At 48.0% G+C, this 17,344-nt stretch overlaps 2 protein-coding genes across 4 annotated transcripts in view; both read right to left on the reverse strand.

The window, feature by feature from the left end:
- Window positions 1–1,132: 1,132 nt before the first annotated feature.
- Window positions 1,133–5,204, reverse strand: LOC105542835. Its single transcript, XM_011984534.1, has 4 exons — window positions 5,126–5,204; window positions 4,497–4,629; window positions 3,927–4,030; window positions 1,133–2,983 (listed from the first exon to the last, which is right to left on the reverse strand). Exons 1-4 carry the CDS (start codon window positions 5,202–5,204, stop codon window positions 2,520–2,522), a joined length of 780 nt encoding a protein of 259 aa, XP_011839924.1. The 3' UTR covers window positions 1,133–2,519.
- A 475-nt stretch (window positions 5,205–5,679) lies between these two features.
- The window catches only part of TMEM164 (transmembrane protein 164), a 174,013-nt gene continuing 162,348 nt past the window's right edge, over window positions 5,680–17,344 (reverse strand). For all 3 annotated transcript variants that reach the window (XM_011984516.1, XM_011984515.1, XM_011984517.1), the window contains 2 exons: window positions 7,708–7,808; window positions 5,680–5,985 (listed from right to left, as the gene is read on the reverse strand). In XM_011984516.1, coding sequence (XP_011839906.1) covers window positions 5,779–5,985; window positions 7,708–7,808 — 308 coding nt within the window. In that variant the 3' untranslated portion in view covers window positions 5,680–5,778. The remainder of the gene's footprint in view (window positions 5,986–7,707; window positions 7,809–17,344) is intronic.

The raw sequence follows: 17,344 nt of genomic DNA on the forward strand, positions 1-17,344 counted from the left end.
CTGGTGGAGAGTGGAGAGCATGTGAGTTTTGGGGTCTAACAAAACCAGTTTCCAACTCCAGCTCCTCCATTTATGAGTGAGCCTCCATGTTCTCAGTTTCTCCCTACCATACAAGGACAGCATTGCCAGTCAGCTAACTGTACTTTGATGGGGATTCTAAGAGGTAACGGGAGGGATTTAGCTCCATGCCTGGCAAGCAGTTGGAGCTACTACTTTGCTGATAAAGAACCTGAGGCAGCAAGATAAGTGACTTTTCTAGGCTGCTAATCTTCTAGTCCACGATTGCAAGTCCCTGCCTCATTCATAGCCTGGGTGCCCAACCACTGGCAAATGAGGAGATCCACCTGCACTGGCTGCCAGGTCTGGCTAGCTGTACAAAGACTGCCCGGGGTAGGGATGGCAATGGCTTAGGTCACTGTCTTTTTTAGCTCTCTTCCTGAAAAAGAACACATGGGGAAGAACACGAACCAACTCTCCTCACCTCCTCTCCACCAGCCTCTTTCTGTCCTTCCCGTTTGCCATATCTGGCCCCCTTTCTTCCTGTGCCTTTCAGCTCTGCTACCCCTCCCTATCTGGCTACCTCTCCCCTCTAGAAACAGCAGCCCAGGCGAAAGCCTGAACAGGGCCTCTGTCCTGTGTAAAAGGGCCGATCACAGTCATCATGGGCTGCTCAGCAGGTAGCCTTGGAAAAGCAGGTCTGCTTCCAAAGGGTAAGGCTATCTCGTTCATGGTCCAGCCCATGCTGGGTGCAGGACTGTGCTGAGAAGTGCTGGTGCAGAGCTGACCCTCAGGAAATTTGGGTTGAGTGGGCCTGAATGTGTTTGCCTTCTCCAGCTCAGTCCTCCAGCCTAGCCCAGTGCACTTTGGGTCCCAGAGAGCCCAGCAAATGTGCCTGGCAGACAAGCCCTCTGCTAAGAGCAAATGGCCTGCTGGGTCCCTGGCAGAAGTAGGCAATGTGTGGGAATTCAAGGCCAACCAGCCACACAGCTCCCAGGACAAAGGTGTGCTGAGACAGCCCAGCTGTCCTTTGAGGGTCTTCCACAGCACAGAGGGCCAGAGGCCCCTTTTGTCTATTTTTCAAAGCAGAGGGCCTTCTGAGAGGGTTCTGGGAAGCAAGGCCAGGACTCCTGGGTTCTCATATATCTTTTAATAACAGTAAATTAAGAAACATTATAACAGTAAGCCCCATGGTGAGGGTTCCTTTTCATTCAAGGATCTTCAACAACAGAAACACCTGAGACTAAAATTCAGAATGCTAAGTACACAAATTAATGACTATTTATTTCCAAAGGCGACTGCAGAAACCATTTCGGTACAATCAAAAGGTTTTACAAGACAGAGAAAACATATTACAAAATGCCCCAAGAGGTGAGCAAACTGGTGGGGGCACAGAGCACTCAAGAGCCAGCCTGACAAAAATCCTCAGCCTGCTGCTGTTTTGGGAGAGTATAAAGATTGGTTCTAAGGGCAGCCACTGTGCGGGGGTTCAGGGGAGACAGTGAGGGGTCTGCCCAGTGCATAGCAATCCCAGCTGGGAATTGAGGAAGGACAGGGGTAGGGGAAGAGGGGCAGAGGCATTTGCTAAGCTCCTGGCAGAAACCATTACAGATCAGCCTATCATATTCTCTTCACTACAGTAATACCAATATAAATGAAAGATTCTTTAAAATAGAACACAAAATGGACACCAAAAGAAAGAGTTTTCAAAACAACAGCTTTGTTTGAAATGACTTTTGTTTTGTTTTGTTTTTCATGGGGTTTTGTCTGTTTCTTGCCATGAGTAGCAAACCAGTGTACAAAAATGTCACAGACAAGAGCAACAAGCGACTAGGTTTTCCTGAGCCCAAATCAGCCCACTCTATATACACAATAGGAGGGCTGCCTCCCTGTCATTGACTCTACCCACCACAGTGTGGGCAGGATGGGCTGTGGGGGGAGCTCCTTCCCAGCCTGGGGCCTTGCCAAGGAGCCCACAAGGGCCTGCAGGAGACCCTGAATAATCAGCATCAGTGTCTTGTCTAACAGCATCACACATGGTCCTTTTTTCCTCCTCCCCTACCTCCCCTTCAGTAGAAACCAGTAAGAAAATTCTCTTCAGGAGGGGACAGATGACTCTGGGTCAATGTCTACAAATCCAAGGAAGTCTTTTTGGCAGAGGGAGGGGGGAACAGGGCCCTTCTGCCCTGAGCCACCTCGCTCACCCCCAGGGCACTGCCCTGCCCCAACACCAGTGCACAGAGACCTGCTGACAACTTGCTCTCTGTGGGGAGCTGTGCCCACTTCATAAGACACCGAATTACCAATGATCACAAATATAAAAACCCCAACAGAGGCTACAGCAAAAGGGATGATCTGACAGCTAGACTGAGGTACTGTACGGTAAAGTTCGCCGATCACCCTGGTTAGCCCGGCGACCCTGCAAGCAGCTTCTATGACTGCGATGAAGTTTGAGGAGAGAGAGAGAAAGAGATTGCTGACTTGGGGAGACTGAGTCTGTGGCTTCAGAACCCTGCATGCCTTCACAGGCTGACAGAGGAACGTGTTACTGTTGTGTCTCTGGGAGGAAGATGGGCCAGATCATCTTTGGTGTACAAAACCAAATACTGAGGGCAGGGAAGACTGGAAGTAGGCGTGACTGGGTCTCTGCTATTTCGAGTGGATGCCACAAGTTGGCCAGCTCCACAGACTGTTCTCCTCGGCCCATATCCCTGGCCAAGGCTACCTGGGGGCTGAAGGGAGCACTCTTTTTCCTTCCTGAGGCCATTTGAAAGGAAACTGCCCTCTTCTACAAACACCCTCACACACGCGCAGAGCTCCCACACACTGGCAAATGACACATGGAAACCTGGCTGGGGAACTGGCTTGGCACTGACAGGAAAGCCCTGAGGAGGAGCTGGGAAGACAGCCCCACTGGCCACTGGGTGTGCAAGCTCCGGCTTCTCCCTCAGTCCTGTACCAAAGCCGGGGCAGTAGAGGGCCGGCACTGCGCAGATATGAGAGCTACCCTATAAGGCGGGCTACCCTGTAAGGCAGGCTGCCAGGAGTCTGCTTGGGTTGCTTCTCTCCACGTTGGCTTGGCCCAAGATAAGAGTGAGATCCAGGCCAGTTCAGATGCTTGCTGCTCCCCAGTGCCCCAAATACAGGCCATGGCTCCCTGTGAAGCCTATAGACTGGGCCCCCTCTGTTCTTTTTTTTTTTTTTTTTTTGAGACGGAGTCTCGCGCTGTGTTACCCAGGCTGGAGTGCAGTGGCGCGATCTCGGCTCACTGCAAGCTCCGCCTCCCGGGTTCACGCCATTCTCCTGCCTCAGCCTCCGAGTAGCTGGGACTACAGGCGCCCGCCACCACGCCCGGCTAGTTTTTTGTATTTTTAGTAGAGACGGGGTTTCACCATGTTAGCCAGGATGGTCTCGATCTCCTGACCTCGTGATCCTCCCGCCTCGGCCCTCTGTTCTTTTGACCTACATGTTTCTGAGCCAATCTGGCCCCCCAAAGCCCTGCATGCCCCTTTTACTTCTTCCTTCCCCTGACAGGTGGATCTGTCTCTGGCTTGGCCATGCCAAGTATGTGGCTTTTGCTTTCTTCTCTCCTTCCAAGCACCAGAAAGTGCCCTCCAGAATGGGGTGCTAAGCTGTAGACAGAGCGAAGGCAAGCATGCCAACATGGGGAAAGCTCGAGCAACCAGGCAACCTGTGCCATGCCACAGAAACGAGGAGGAGCAGAGGGCGTACACAGGCACACCCCTATGACATTCCGCAGCTAGTTCTCAGCTGAGGCACAGATCCTCTGCTGGCAGCAACTCCAAGCTCTGGTGGAGGACAGGCCAGGCCCCCAGGGGCTCCTCCCACAATCCCCTTCCAACTTCTCCTTTTGTAAAGAGGCCAAGGGGCACTGAGGCGTTGTGCATTTCCTCATCAGCAATTCCTACATGTAGCAGTTGGATGGTGGGCAGGGCCAATGCAGCCATTCAAGAAGCGCCTCCACTGGAGGGCCACTGGAGGGTAAGAGGCACTAAGAAAAGCTTGGCCCTGCCTTCAACGAGGGCAAAAACAAAGCTTACACATCAAAAGGAGCTCAGGAGAGTAAGAGCACTTGGTGTTCTCCCCTCCTGCTCCCCAAGCCCTGGGGATTGATAGCCTCAATGCCTCAGGCCTCTGCAGAACGACCGTCCCTCCCAGGGTGGCTTCCCATAGGTCCATTTGCTAAAATTATGACCACTGAGGCACCGAAGCTCAATGTAGTTGAACATGGTCAAACTAGAAATACTGGAACCGGCCTAGGTCAACTGCATTGCCCAGAGTTGGAGAGGGGAAGGGAGGCTCACCAGACAAAGTCACCAAATGATCTTTTCTGTTCTTAAGCAAATCTGTTCCTAGTGAGAGTCAATGAAGAGTCAGCAATGCCCAGCCACTTCCTGCCTGCTCGAGGTCTGTGCATAACTGAGCTGAAGTCATTCAACGAAAGTTTCTCCTTGTGGAGCACCTGAACCTCCACCCACGAGGACCGAATTCCTTGGCAGCCCCCTTTCAATCTAGACATAAGATTCTGGGGCAGACAGGATGAGGAGGAGGTGATGTCCCCCACATTAAACGATTCAGCACTGACTCTGGGTCCACTGCAGAAACCTGGCCCTAGGGAAACAACAGTGGCAAGAGCTATAGCTGCTCAAACCCAGGATGCTGACATTCCCTGTAAAACCAAGACACAGATCTACAGGGTCTTCCAGAACTGGGCCCTGATGCAAGGATTCTCCAAACTCAAAAACCAATCAACCAGCCAATTCCAGCTCATTCTTCCCTGAAGCTGCCTGAGAGAGGGAGAGAGGGAGAGAGGGAGAGAGGGGGAAGGGGAGGGAGGGAGAGGGAACACATTTAAGGGGCACTCAAGATTAAAATCATATCTATTATCAGCATTTACCTAAAACAGAGTGTATGATTCAAATCACAGTTTTCTGTGCTCACTTCTGATTGGGATATGCATCAGTTCTCAACTCTCACAGGCAGAATTTACACAGGGTCCGGCCTAGTACTGTATATATCTTGACCCTCTTCACTTTGGATTTGTCATTGCAACAGGTCTCCAACCCTCTCAATGCAATCTAGCCCTTGGGCTGCGTGGTGCTCTCACCTCCCATCCCAGGCAGCATCCTGGAGGGAGTGCTGGTTGGCTGCTTACGAGTGCTGGTTGGCTGCTTACTTTGAGTCATGGGACACCAGTGACCACAATCTGGCTGGTTCTGTCTTGACCGTGAGCTGTGAAATCCCTCGGCTCTGGGCTTGCCGCTGGTATAGAAACAAGGCCTCAGTTCCCTGTGGTAAGAGCTGTGCTGGAGACTAAATGGGACGCCAGCATAAGCCTGGAGGTCCCTGGCAGTGGAGAAATGAAACACAACGCAATCTCATTGCTTCGATGCCAAAAGAACTACTACTACTTGTTGTTCCCTTTCTCCTCAACCAGCTGTTGTTAAAGCACCGACAAGCAGAGTGAAACAGCCGCTCACTGCAATCTCCCCATGTAAGGCCACTAGGAGCAGAGAGAGAGCCAAAGGGAAGGAGGAAAATCCAGCGCCCAGCACTACACCCCAGGCTCAAGGAGACATCCTAGGGGGAAGAGCTGGGGAAGGAAGAGTGGTAGAAGAAAGGGACAGAAAGGAGGAAAAAGAAATACACCAAACATCCTACTGCCCTCTCCCATGATTTCATCAAGAACTGGGTGTTCTCCAAGTCAAGTCACGACTTGCTTCCTCAGGGAGAAAAAAAAAAAAAAAAAAATAAGCACCTTCAGTCTATTTTCTTGGCTGGAAGCCGGAGCAAATCCAGCAGATATTTACACAAGGGCCCAGCCATGTATGAGAACAGGATGACCAGCTTCCCGTGGGTCATGGTCATGAGAGTCTGGTGTCCCGAGGCCCAGATGCGATACCAGGGGCCGTAGAATGGGTCTGAGATGGCCGGACACAGCATGTTGTTCAAATTCACTTCGGTGACCTGCAGGGACAAGGGAGGTAGAGTGAGCGTTCACCATCCTTAGGCTTTCTCTGGCTTCTGCCAGTTCGGCCATCTCTACCTAATGGGGGACTAGACAAGGAGGGATTGACCAATCCCCACCTGTTTATAAAGGGATTTCTTCTCTCCCCTCGGTTTTCTGAGTGAGTCAAGGCTAGAGGCCTCTGGAGGTGATGGGGGAGGGCTGTCCAGTGGAAAAGCTGTTCAGTTTTGCTCACGGTCTTGCCTTCCGGTTGGGCCCAGAACTTGTTGCCATTCCTGAGCATCTACTATGTGCCTGGTCCCCAGAGAGGTGTTGCAGGCTAAAAGTACAGCCCACAGCGTGGTCCCTGCCTCCACGTAACCGGCAATCAATCAGGTGGGGGTGGTCAAAGGTTTACTACATCTGACCCCAAACCAGACAGGGCTCACCCAGCTTTATACACCATGAGGAGGTCTGAGGAGTATACAGTATGGGGGCTGAGTCCTCAGAGAAGATTTCATGACAGAAGTAGTACCTGAATGGACTCATGAAAGATGGATGGGGGTTTACGTTGAGGAATGGGGTGAGGGTTGCCCTCCTTGTAGGCAGCGTTGCCTGAGCATGGTATGTAGAGTGACATGAGCACACCGATGCCCCTGGAATCTGGGTCCCAGTGGAGAGCAGCGAGTGGTAAGGGTGTGAACTTTGTATGGCTTCCTCCTGAGAGCGCGGGAAGCATTCACACTGTTGGCAAGGAGCTCAGACTAAGCCCCCAGCAAACCAGAGCAGAGCCATACACCACCAAAATGAGGAAGAGAAAGTGATTGCGTCTACAAAGGTGTTGGGGACATCGGTTACACGCCCTAGTCATGCTAGGTCACGCGAGGTTCCACATGGCCAATGCTACATTACTGCCGCTTGCACACAAAACCAGACATGCCACACCTGCCCCAAGGACGGTCGCGGCACCTGCCTTCCAAAGCCCTTCAAGCCTGTTCACATTAAAGACGAGTCCTCACCACCTCTCAGGGAAGTTGGGGCTTTTATACCATGTCACAGAGAGGTGGAGAACTCTCTGCCCTCAAGGATGAGGTGACTCATTCAGAGCAGTGGCAGAGCCAGGACTTGAACTTGGGTCTCCTGACCCCCAGCTCCAGCCCTGAGCTCTTCCTACTCATTTTGCCACTGATATACACTCTTACACTCAGCAATTTTGGGCTCTGGATAACTCAGCTACTGAGTCCAACCATTCTTCATGACTCCAGGAAGTTCTAAACACCCCAGAATGCCACAGGATTTCCCCAACACCACACTTCCACTGGCCATGAAGCTCAGGGAATAGCCCAGCCTTCAGGGCCTATGAAAGGGACCAGGATGGACCCAAGGTCAGAAGACTCCCCCAGGCCAAGGGCCAGGGTTAGAGTCCTGCCTCCCCATGGGGTCCACAACAAACCACTTTCCAGTTGCAGCTCATTGTTTCCGACCCAAGTGGCCATGAGTGAAAGGCATCCTTGCCTCCCCAGGGATGAAAGAAACAGTCATTACTGAAAGACTCAGAAAACTCTTTGGAGAGGCCAAGGCTGTAGATCATAAATCAGCAATCCAGACACAACAATCTGACATCCTGGCCTTTAGCATCTTGTATTTTCAAAACAAAGTGATACGCCAGCGCCAACCAGGATTATCGAGATTTATGGAGAACTGCAAACAGAGGGGATAGAAGGGGATATAACCAAACTTACCAGGCCGAGGATCTGCAAGACGCTGAAGTGATAAAAGAACATGAGGCCAGTTGAGAGAAGAGCCCACCGGAAACTGCTGAGGGGCTCTGGAGTGTAAGCACCTGGAGGAAGAGGGGAGATAGTGAGATGGCAGGAATAGTGACCCACTTCACCTTTGCACCATGAGGGTGCAGGTACTGAGGTCACAGCTGCTGCCTGATGACTGTTCCTTCTACTGATCAGTGTCAACTACTCAAGAGACAGCCCCGCTGATTAGCTGGGTACTCAACCCAGCCCCTTCCTGCCCTCTGTCCTGCCACTTGTTTCCGGGGTCACTACAAAGAGAGGACTTTTTTTAATCATAAAAGTGGTATGTACTCATTAAAGAAAATTTTCACGAGTTTGTCTCTTTGGTCATTTTCTCTATGCCTCAGGATTTTCTTTTCTTTCTTTTCTAAATTAATATTTGCAATCTTACTGTATAGATAATTGTATAGTCTTCATTCCTGTATTTATTTCCTCATGTTTCTAAAGAGAAATGTCATTGAGGAAGTATGCTGTAGTGATTGAGAATGTTAACTTTGAAGTTAGATTTGAGTTCAAATCTTGACTCTACCGCTTACGGGCCATGTGAAAAGTTGTTTAAAATCCTCATATCTCAGTTTACTTGCCTATAAAATGGGGACAATAGTACTACCTACTTCTTAGTGTTGGAGGAATAAATGAAACAATATACTGAGAGCTCTTAGTTCAGGGTCTGGTACAATGTAAGTGCTCAGTGAGTGTTAGATGCTGGCATTATCATCATTATCATTCAAATAACTGAAGAACGTGCCAACTCTCCCCCAGGGATACCAAAAATGACGTATTTTACCTCTATCATTGCTAAAAAGTACCATCCCAGTAGGGCTGGATGTATTCCAGAGCTTGGAGAATGGGGGCATGGTTTATACGATGTTGTGGGTATCACTCTGAGTGGGAACTCAGAGTGGGGAATGCAGAAGAGTGAAAGACCTGGAACCCCCACCCCAAGCAATTAGGGGTGACATCACATCCTAGACTATTATTTTCCCAAGTCAGTCTTTCACTGATTCATCCATTCACTCAACAGTTACGAGGCACCCTGTGTATTCCAAGTCCTGTGCAAAGCTTTGAGGACAGGAAGATAAAGAAGGCAGCTTCCCTGCAATTGCAGACTCACAGTCAACAACTACAACATAGGGTAGCTGGTGGGATGACTGAGGTCTGCGCCACCTGTTATGGGAAAACAAAACTCAGCCAGGGGCACAAGGAATGCTTCTTGGCAGAGCAAGTATTGGTGCAAAGCCCAGAAGGACAAATAGGTGTTAAGGAGGGGCCTAGGAATTCCAAAGCATAAGCTTGCATGGAAGCAGACAAGAGTGGGGCAATTCAGAGAACTATGGATAACAGTTCCATGGGACCACAGGGGAGAGTGTAATGGGGCAGTTAGCAGGTACTAGACTCAGAGGTTGGCAGGGCTGGTCTGCTCCAGGTTGGGACACATAGGACCCGAGAAGCCATGCTGAGGGATTTGGGCTTCATCCCATGCACCAGGGTCACGAGCTCAAATGCCCCAACTCTCAGGCAGACAACTGGAAGCAGGGGTGTGACCGGGGCCTAAGAGACGCTAGGGGATGCTGGAGACTGTCAAACTGAAAAGCCCACACCCCTTCTAAAGAGGGCAACCACCACTCAGCTCCATCCAATCACTGCCCTGAAGGGATGTGGACCCAGAGTTACCAGTTTTTTTCACTTTTGCAAGAGAAGCCAATATATATGAACTTTTATGTGAAATTTCCTGATTTTCCAATGTTGGCGACTAATTCAAAATGTTTTAAGAACATTTTGGACCAAGCAAAACATGTCTTCTGGATGGATTTCAGCCCATGGGTGGCCAGCTTTGAGCTCTGCTGTGGAGTCACAGAAAGCAGTCGAAGTTTTGAAGCAGTAAGGTGGGGTGATCACATGTGTGTTTGCAAAGGATTGCCCTGGCTGGTGTGCAGGGGATGGACTCAAGCAGACAGAGTCGAGGCAGGGAGGCTGGCAAGAAGATTGCTGCAGGAGCCCAAAAAGAGAACAGGATCAATGGCCTTGGAAAGCAACAGCAGCGAGGTTGGAGCAGAGTGGGGGAAAAATCACCGTGATGTGGAAGAAGATTGGAGAAGATTGTTGGGGAGATGGGGGTTGGTAAGGGAGAGGAAGGATCCTGGAAGACTCCCAGGGTTCTGGCTGGGGTATCACTGGGTTGATGGTGCCATTTATTACAATGGAGAAGAGAGGAAAAGGCAGATTGGTACAGAAGGGAAATGATGAGGCCAAGTTTAGACATGAAATTGAGGCGTATGTGAAATATCCAAGTGGAAATAGGTCTTTGGCGGCTGCCTGTACTCTAGGACATATAGGGTGATGGATAACAGCGTGGGCAGTGGAGCTCAATAGGTAGAGGTTTGCAAATCCTGGCCCCATCATTTATCAACTTTGGGGCCTTGGGAAAGTCTCAGCATCTCTTGAACTTGGTTCTACTCACCTATAAAATGGGGTGGCACTGCCTAATTCACAATATTGTTGGACAGATGAGATGAGATAATATACCGTAATTACAGTATTGTATCTGGGATTTAGCAAATCCTGATTATTTTCATTGTTATATGAGTCACGAACTCAGTGAAGAAGATGGGGGCGAGCATGGAGATGTAGGTGTCATCAGTACACAGTGGTAACTGAAGTCATGGGAACATACATAGAAAGAGAGAAGGAAAAGGCCAGAGGCAGAATGCCAAGGAAAACCATGTAAGGAGAGCATGTGGGGGAGAAGAGAAAGGAGACTTTCTTCAGTGACTAAAGTGGGGACCAGGGATGGGGGCTCTTCTGTGGAAGAAGCTCAGGCTTGCTTTAGGCTCAAGGCATATCTGAGTCAGAAGGCCCTTTGCAGACATAGATATCATTCCCTCCATTTTATAGATGGAGAAATTCCAGGTTGGACGATGGGCAATGTCACAGTCAAAAGTCATAAGAGTGGAGGACTGGAGAAATGAACTCTCACATACTGCCAGGGGACTCACTGGGGAGCTCAATGCTCCTGTTGCCACTTGTGAAGACCTCCAGCACACAAGTTGGATTGTCTCTTCCCTTGTCTGTCCAACCCTCTAGACCAAGTACAACTCAGGGTCAAGGACCACGTCAGGCCACTTCTGCATTCCTAGCATCCAGCACAGTGCTTGGTGTGTGCGTGAAAACGCACTGAGCTATATGCCCTTAAGGCATGCACACATTCCTGTCTGCTGAATGAGTGTGGACTGGGCACCGTGTTGTCATCCTGGCTGCGGTGGGCATACAGGGGAAGAGGAGGCCTGGAGGACAGACGAGTGCTTAGGCTGCCACTCCTCCCACTGCTGGAGCCCCCAGTCCTGTTGTCCTGGGTGCCCCCTCCCACCAGCTTCTCTGCTCGGCGCCTCCTAGTGGCAGATGGGCAGCGAGGTGGCGGCTGCAGGAAAGCCCGTGGGTGTTGGCGGGGATGTCCTCAGCCAGGAGGCAGCTCTGCAGCCAGCCCTGTTATCATGCTCCTCCCCTGTCTTGCCCAGTGCTGCAAAGGGAAAGGAACACTCACAGATACTACCAGGGGACTGTTTCTCAGTGCTCTCACTGCCCCTTGCCTAAACCCCCACTTTAGTAGCATTCATTCTGTGCCACATCATCCATCCCATACCAGACTGTTAGTTCTCTGAGAGAGAGGCTGTTTCTGAATTACCTCTTCACGTCCAGCACCTGGTACACAGTGGGCACTCCAAAAGTAATCACTGCTTGGGTGAATTAATGGTATAGACTTCCTGGAGAATCATAAAATTATAACTCTTTGGCTCAAAAATACTACTTTGTGGACCACATCAAATACCTAAAAACTCCAACAAACCACCCTAATTTGTGCAAAGATATTTACACCTGTACTATCTATAATATTGAGAAACTGGAAACAAACTAAGTAGGGAGATGTTTACATAATATGGTACGTCAACATTGTGCAACAGAGTCCACTACCATTCAAATGACAGCCAAACTATGTATCTGTCTATGCCTGGTAATGGCAAGGACAAAAGACAAAACACCAAGCAGTACACAAATGGCAGAAAATACAGCTTAGTAGTTTAAAAACAAAGGCCTTGGGGCCAGATAGCCTTGGGTTTGAATCATGGCTCTGCCACTACCCACAGGAGTGACCTTGGGCAAATTTTGCTGCCCCTCTAAGCCTGTTTTCCTGTTGGTGGGCTGAGGGTAACATTTACCTCTAAGGGCTGGTGAGTGGAAAAAGAGAGATAAAAGTATACACGACAGCTATCCTGGCATGCAGATGGCTGCTGCTATTTTTTATCATGGCAACCACAACCATCCAAAATCTTACAAAAGACTAGAAGAGGATGGGGACTCTTCTAAAGAGGTGATCTCTATGAAGGGGGACTTCCACTGTGGTTTCCACTGCCTTTCACTGTTATTGATTCTTTCCATTGAAAAGTTGATCAAGTATTCAATTTTTTTTTGAAAAAAATAAAAAAAGAAAGTACTCTGAGAATAGATGATCCAGTCTACACAGATATATGCAAATTGTATGCAAACACATATCATTCTCTTTTCTGTATACCTGCATGTGGCCCTTGAGAAAATCCCAGTGAAAAATCAGTTTTCTTCTAAAAGAAAACAGAAACTTCAGCACTTTCAAAAAATTAAACATATAAAAAACCTTTTCCTACTTTAAGAAAAAATGTGACATTTTTTTGCTAGCATCTTATATCCCAGGAAGAGAGAAGCATGTCAGCTGTAAAGGTAGGGGGAAACCTAGATAATAGCTTTTTCTAAAATCGATTTCGGCCAGAAGCGAGTTTTATGAGTCCTGGAAAGAAGTCAATTGCACCAGCAGCAGCCAAGACTGATCCCCACAGGCCTCCCAGGGGCCCCTTTTCTCATCCTATAATCCCACCAATGAAGGACTTATACCAAGGAGATGAGACTGGGCAGTGTGGCATCCCCCTCTCCGATCTTCTTCCTGCTTCCTTCAAGTCACTCACTTATTCATGGTACCTATTCACTCAACATCTACAGAGTCCACATTGGGAGTAAGACTCCATGCCAGACAGTGGAAAGAAGGAGGCAAAGATAGTCCCTGCTCTTGAGAACTACCTGTGTTTACAAGTGAATGATGCAATGGTGTAGTAAGGTAAGTGCATTAAGTAACAGAGACACTGAAGAAAAGTAGCTGGAGAAGATGACAGTTGAGGTGAGCTTTGCAGAACCAGAAGGGGTTGGGGTAGGGCCTTGAAGGAAGGAGGGTAAACTCCAGGCAGAGGTTATAGCCTGAGAAAAGGTGTGGAGACATGAAACAGCATGCTGTTTGTGTGCAATTACAAGCAGTTCTGCGTTACTAGAAAGGAGAGAACTTTGTGAGAGGGGACAGGAGATGAAGCTGGAAAAACAGGCAGGTGAGGCTCGGTCATGAAGAGCCTTGTTTGCCATGCTGGTAACTTGGCCTTTATCTTATATACAATGAGAAGCCACTGAAAGGTTTTAACAAGGAGAATAAAAAGGTCAAATGTATGCTTCAGCTACCTAGACTGCTCTGGCAGCAATGTGGACAATGGACTGGAGAGGGACAAGACTGAAGACAAGTTCAAATGCTGCTGCAGTGGCATAGAGGACTTGGCAGTTTGTCAGACAGGAAGGAGACATCTAGAGTAACTTCCAGGTCTATGACTTCAGTAACTGAGAGGAGGTAATTTAGGGAAGAGATGAGCTCAGGTTGGAGCATGCCAGCACTGAATGCCTATCCGCTATGCCAGCAGATGTCTCCAATAGGCTGTTATGTCCAGGTCTAGCACTCGGGAGAGGGAGATGGCCTGGAATCAGGGCTTGGGGTATGGATAAGATCAATGAGAGTCCACAAAATGTCATAAAAGGATCAAGGAGGAAGCCTGGAATATAGCAACAGTTAAGTGGCTAGCAGAAGGAGAAAGATCCATGAGAAGTCAAGATTGAAGACAAAATTAAAGAGGCAATCAAAAAAAAAAATCAAAACAACTAGGAGAGAGGTGTGCTAGAAGTCAAGAGAACATTAAGTTTCAAGAAAGAAAGGATCAATAGTGTTAAGCGCTCTATTACTTGCACTGACCAATAAATAAGGTAGCCACTTGCCACATGTGGCTAATTACATTTAAATGAATTAAAATTAAGCAGAATTAAAACTTTGGTTCCTCAGCCACATCAGTCACATTTCATGTACTCAGCAGTCACATGTGCCTAGTGGCCACCATATTGGACAGTGCAGAGATAAGAGTATTCCCATCACCACAGAAAATTCCATTGGGAACACACTTCTCTATAGGGGTACAGTAAAGACAAGCACTTCCACTGGGTTTGGCTACATGCCACTCACTAGTTAGTAACCTTCGCAATAGCAGTTTCAGGAAAGTAGCAGTGTAGGAGCAGGATGAGGAAAGATGAAGAAGAATTTTCTATGTGTACAAGGTAACGAAGGAAATTCCAGGAAAAGGGAACAGGATAGGCAAAAATCACAGATAAATCATTAGCTCAGTTCCTATGTTCTCAATCTCTTCTCTGAATGTTCCCTTCACCCTTTTGTTCTTACCCAACCTACCTCTCCTTGCCTGCTTCATCTGTGGCCCTCTAAAGTAGTGACTGATTTTTCTCCTTTGGCCCATGTAGGTAGAGTGAATAACTTCATTCTTTTCATTGCAGTCCCAGATGAGTGGTCCTCCCTTCTCCCTAAAATCCCACCACTACCATACTGTACTGTACGCTATCCTTCCCTTTCACAGTCATCTACAGACATATGGGTCATGGCCCTCATTCCTTTAGTACCTGGCTCACTACCACCCATCAGATTTCTTGTTAATTTCAACATGCATCTAGATGCATCCTTCAGCATCCTGATCTGTCAGTTTCTTGGCCTCTTGTTTTCAATGACACTGCCCTTTACCACATCTCAGCCACTCATTGTCATGGTTGTGCCTGAGATCTTATAATTATGTGCATCTGTAGCTCCTCCCTAATCTCCAAGTCAAGCATTCCCACTTCAACCACCACTTCTATCTTTCCGGCTCACTCCCGATAACGATGACCCCAACACTTCTTTGACCCCACTGGAGTCTGTGATCCATTGGTCCTACGATCTTTTTACTGTCCCTCATGGCTCCCTTTTCTGTCCTTAAATTCCATGGCCCATGGTTTTAATTATTCCTTGCATACACCTTCGACTCCATTGTTCCTCTCATTATTGTACTCAGCTGGAAAGAAAACCCAGCCCTGGTTGAATTCAAAGCTCCTCCTCTGCCTTGCTTGTCCCTCACAGCTGAATGTACTAGAGAAAAACAACAGCGCTGACTGTTCTCATTTCAAATTCGTGATCACAAACCTCAAGTGCATCTTTCATGTTGCCAGGCAATCATACTGTATTTCCCTAGTCCATTCACTCTGTCTTGCTCCTAGGCCACAATTTAATACTTTCTCTCTTCTCAAATCTTTAATACTTCTATCCCATTATCACTCTCAGATATTAACCTTGCTTCCCACTTCACGGAGAAAAAAAAGAATCAGACAAAAACTTCCATAAGCTCCCACAATCACATTTACCCATCTATCTGCATCAGTGCCCAATATGCTCTTCCTTCACTCCCCCGCTCCCCGTCACCACAGATGAACTGCCCTGTGTCCTAGCCAAGGCCAGAATTTCTATTTGTATCCAGGTTCCATCCCCTCTCACCTACTCAACAGCATCACTCCAGTCGCTGTTTCGTCATCTTATGTAAACAATTTCTTCCTCTCTACTGGATTAAGTCCATTAGTGTATAAACGAAAAGTACTGTAATAGCTCCCGTTCTAAAACCAACAAGTCAACACTTGACCTCACTTCCCCATCTGGCCACTACCTCACTCCTCTGCTCCCCTTTATAGCTGAATTCCTTGAAATAATTGTCTATGCCGGTGCTGTCCAATATGGTAGTTACTAGTCACATGCAGCTGGCGGGCACTTGAAATGTGGTTAGTTTGAACTGAGATGTGCTGTTATTACAAAATGTGCACTAGATTTCAAAGGAAATCCAGCAAAATATCCTGGTGATAATTTTTATATTGATTATACTGGAATGATAAAATACTGGATATACTGGGTTAAGTAAGCTCTATTATTAAAATTAATTTCACCTGTTTCTCTTACCTGCTTTTAATGCAACTACTGGAACATTTGAAATTAGGTATGTGCCTCACATGTTTTTATTGGACAGCACTGGTATACTCCCTACCTATAATTCCTCTCTCTTACTGTTCCCTCTTAAACTCACTCTTATCAGGCTTCCCTCCCTCCACCAAAACAGCTCCCATTAAGGTCACAAATGACTTTTTCATTACTAAATCCAATGGCCAATTCTCAGGCCTCATCCTACGTGCCCTTAGAACAAAACAGGGTGAGACTAGAGGCAGGGAAACCAGTTAGATGGCTGTTGCAATAAACAAAGTCAGGGATGATCTGACCTGAAGTAAAGTTGGAGTAATGGAAATAAATTTGAGAAATGATCAGGAGGTCAAATTAATAGGATGTGGTCACTGATTGGATGGGGGCAGGGACAGGAGTATAGACCAATGATTGGCTTTAGATTTTTGGCCCGGATAACGAATAGGTGATGGTATCACTAAAAAGGATGGGTAACATTGGAGAAGGTGCAGGTTTGGGGATAGGGAAGAGAATGACAAGTTTGGTTCCTGACAACAATGTATTCCCATCTTTGGTACTCTTCAAATGAGATACCTCCATTTTTAGCCTTTGTAAGCTGTGGCTGCCTAAAAGATATCTCAGCATGGCACAATCCCAAGATAATCATGAATATCTGATCCCCATTCTTACCACTGAGTGTCGGCTCAAGTCAGGTTTCCCCTCATCCAGGCATTTGACCAAAAGAACCTATCCTCTATTCTGTTTACTATACTTGGAAGTGGAGGATGTCCTGGGTTAGGTGTTCACATGGAAGGTCCATCTTGTCAACCTCCCATCCTAAGGGGCTGGAGAGTCTACCCAGGCCATGCTTCACTCTCGAAGAGCCTAGTTGGGGTTGACTGGCCACCCAGCCTGTGGCTAAGGCAACTTAAAGACCCACCTTCATCCATGAGGATCAGACAGGCAGCCCCCTGACAGTAGTATACAGGATGAGGACCCTGAACTGGCAAAGAATCCAATAGGTGGACCTGACCTAGCAGAATATGTACTGAAGTCCAAGGACCCAGGTCCCAGCTTCTACTCTTACCAAGCTGCTGTGTGACCTTGGCTGTGTCTCCTGCTTAGCTTTACACAAGGGGGAACCAACTCTTGGATCATCTGAGACAATAAGGTTTCAACTCGTTCTGTATCAGAATCTGCTAGGGCGGTGGCTCTCAAACTTGAGTGTGGGTCAAAATCAGAATCTCTAGGAGGGCTTCTTAAAATCCAGCTTGCTGGGCCCTACTTCAGAGTTTCTGATTAGAGTTTCTAGTAGGTCTAGGGTGAGGCCTGGAATCTGGAATCTGAGAATTTTCAATTATAACAGGTTCCCTGGTTAGGCAGATACTGCTAATCCAGGGACCACACTCTGAAAACAACTATCCT

Source organism: Mandrillus leucophaeus, unplaced genomic scaffold (assembly GCF_000951045.1).
Source record: "Mandrillus leucophaeus isolate KB7577 unplaced genomic scaffold, Mleu.le_1.0 Scaffold269, whole genome shotgun sequence".
Classification (NCBI taxonomy): domain Eukaryota; kingdom Metazoa; phylum Chordata; class Mammalia; order Primates; family Cercopithecidae; genus Mandrillus; species Mandrillus leucophaeus.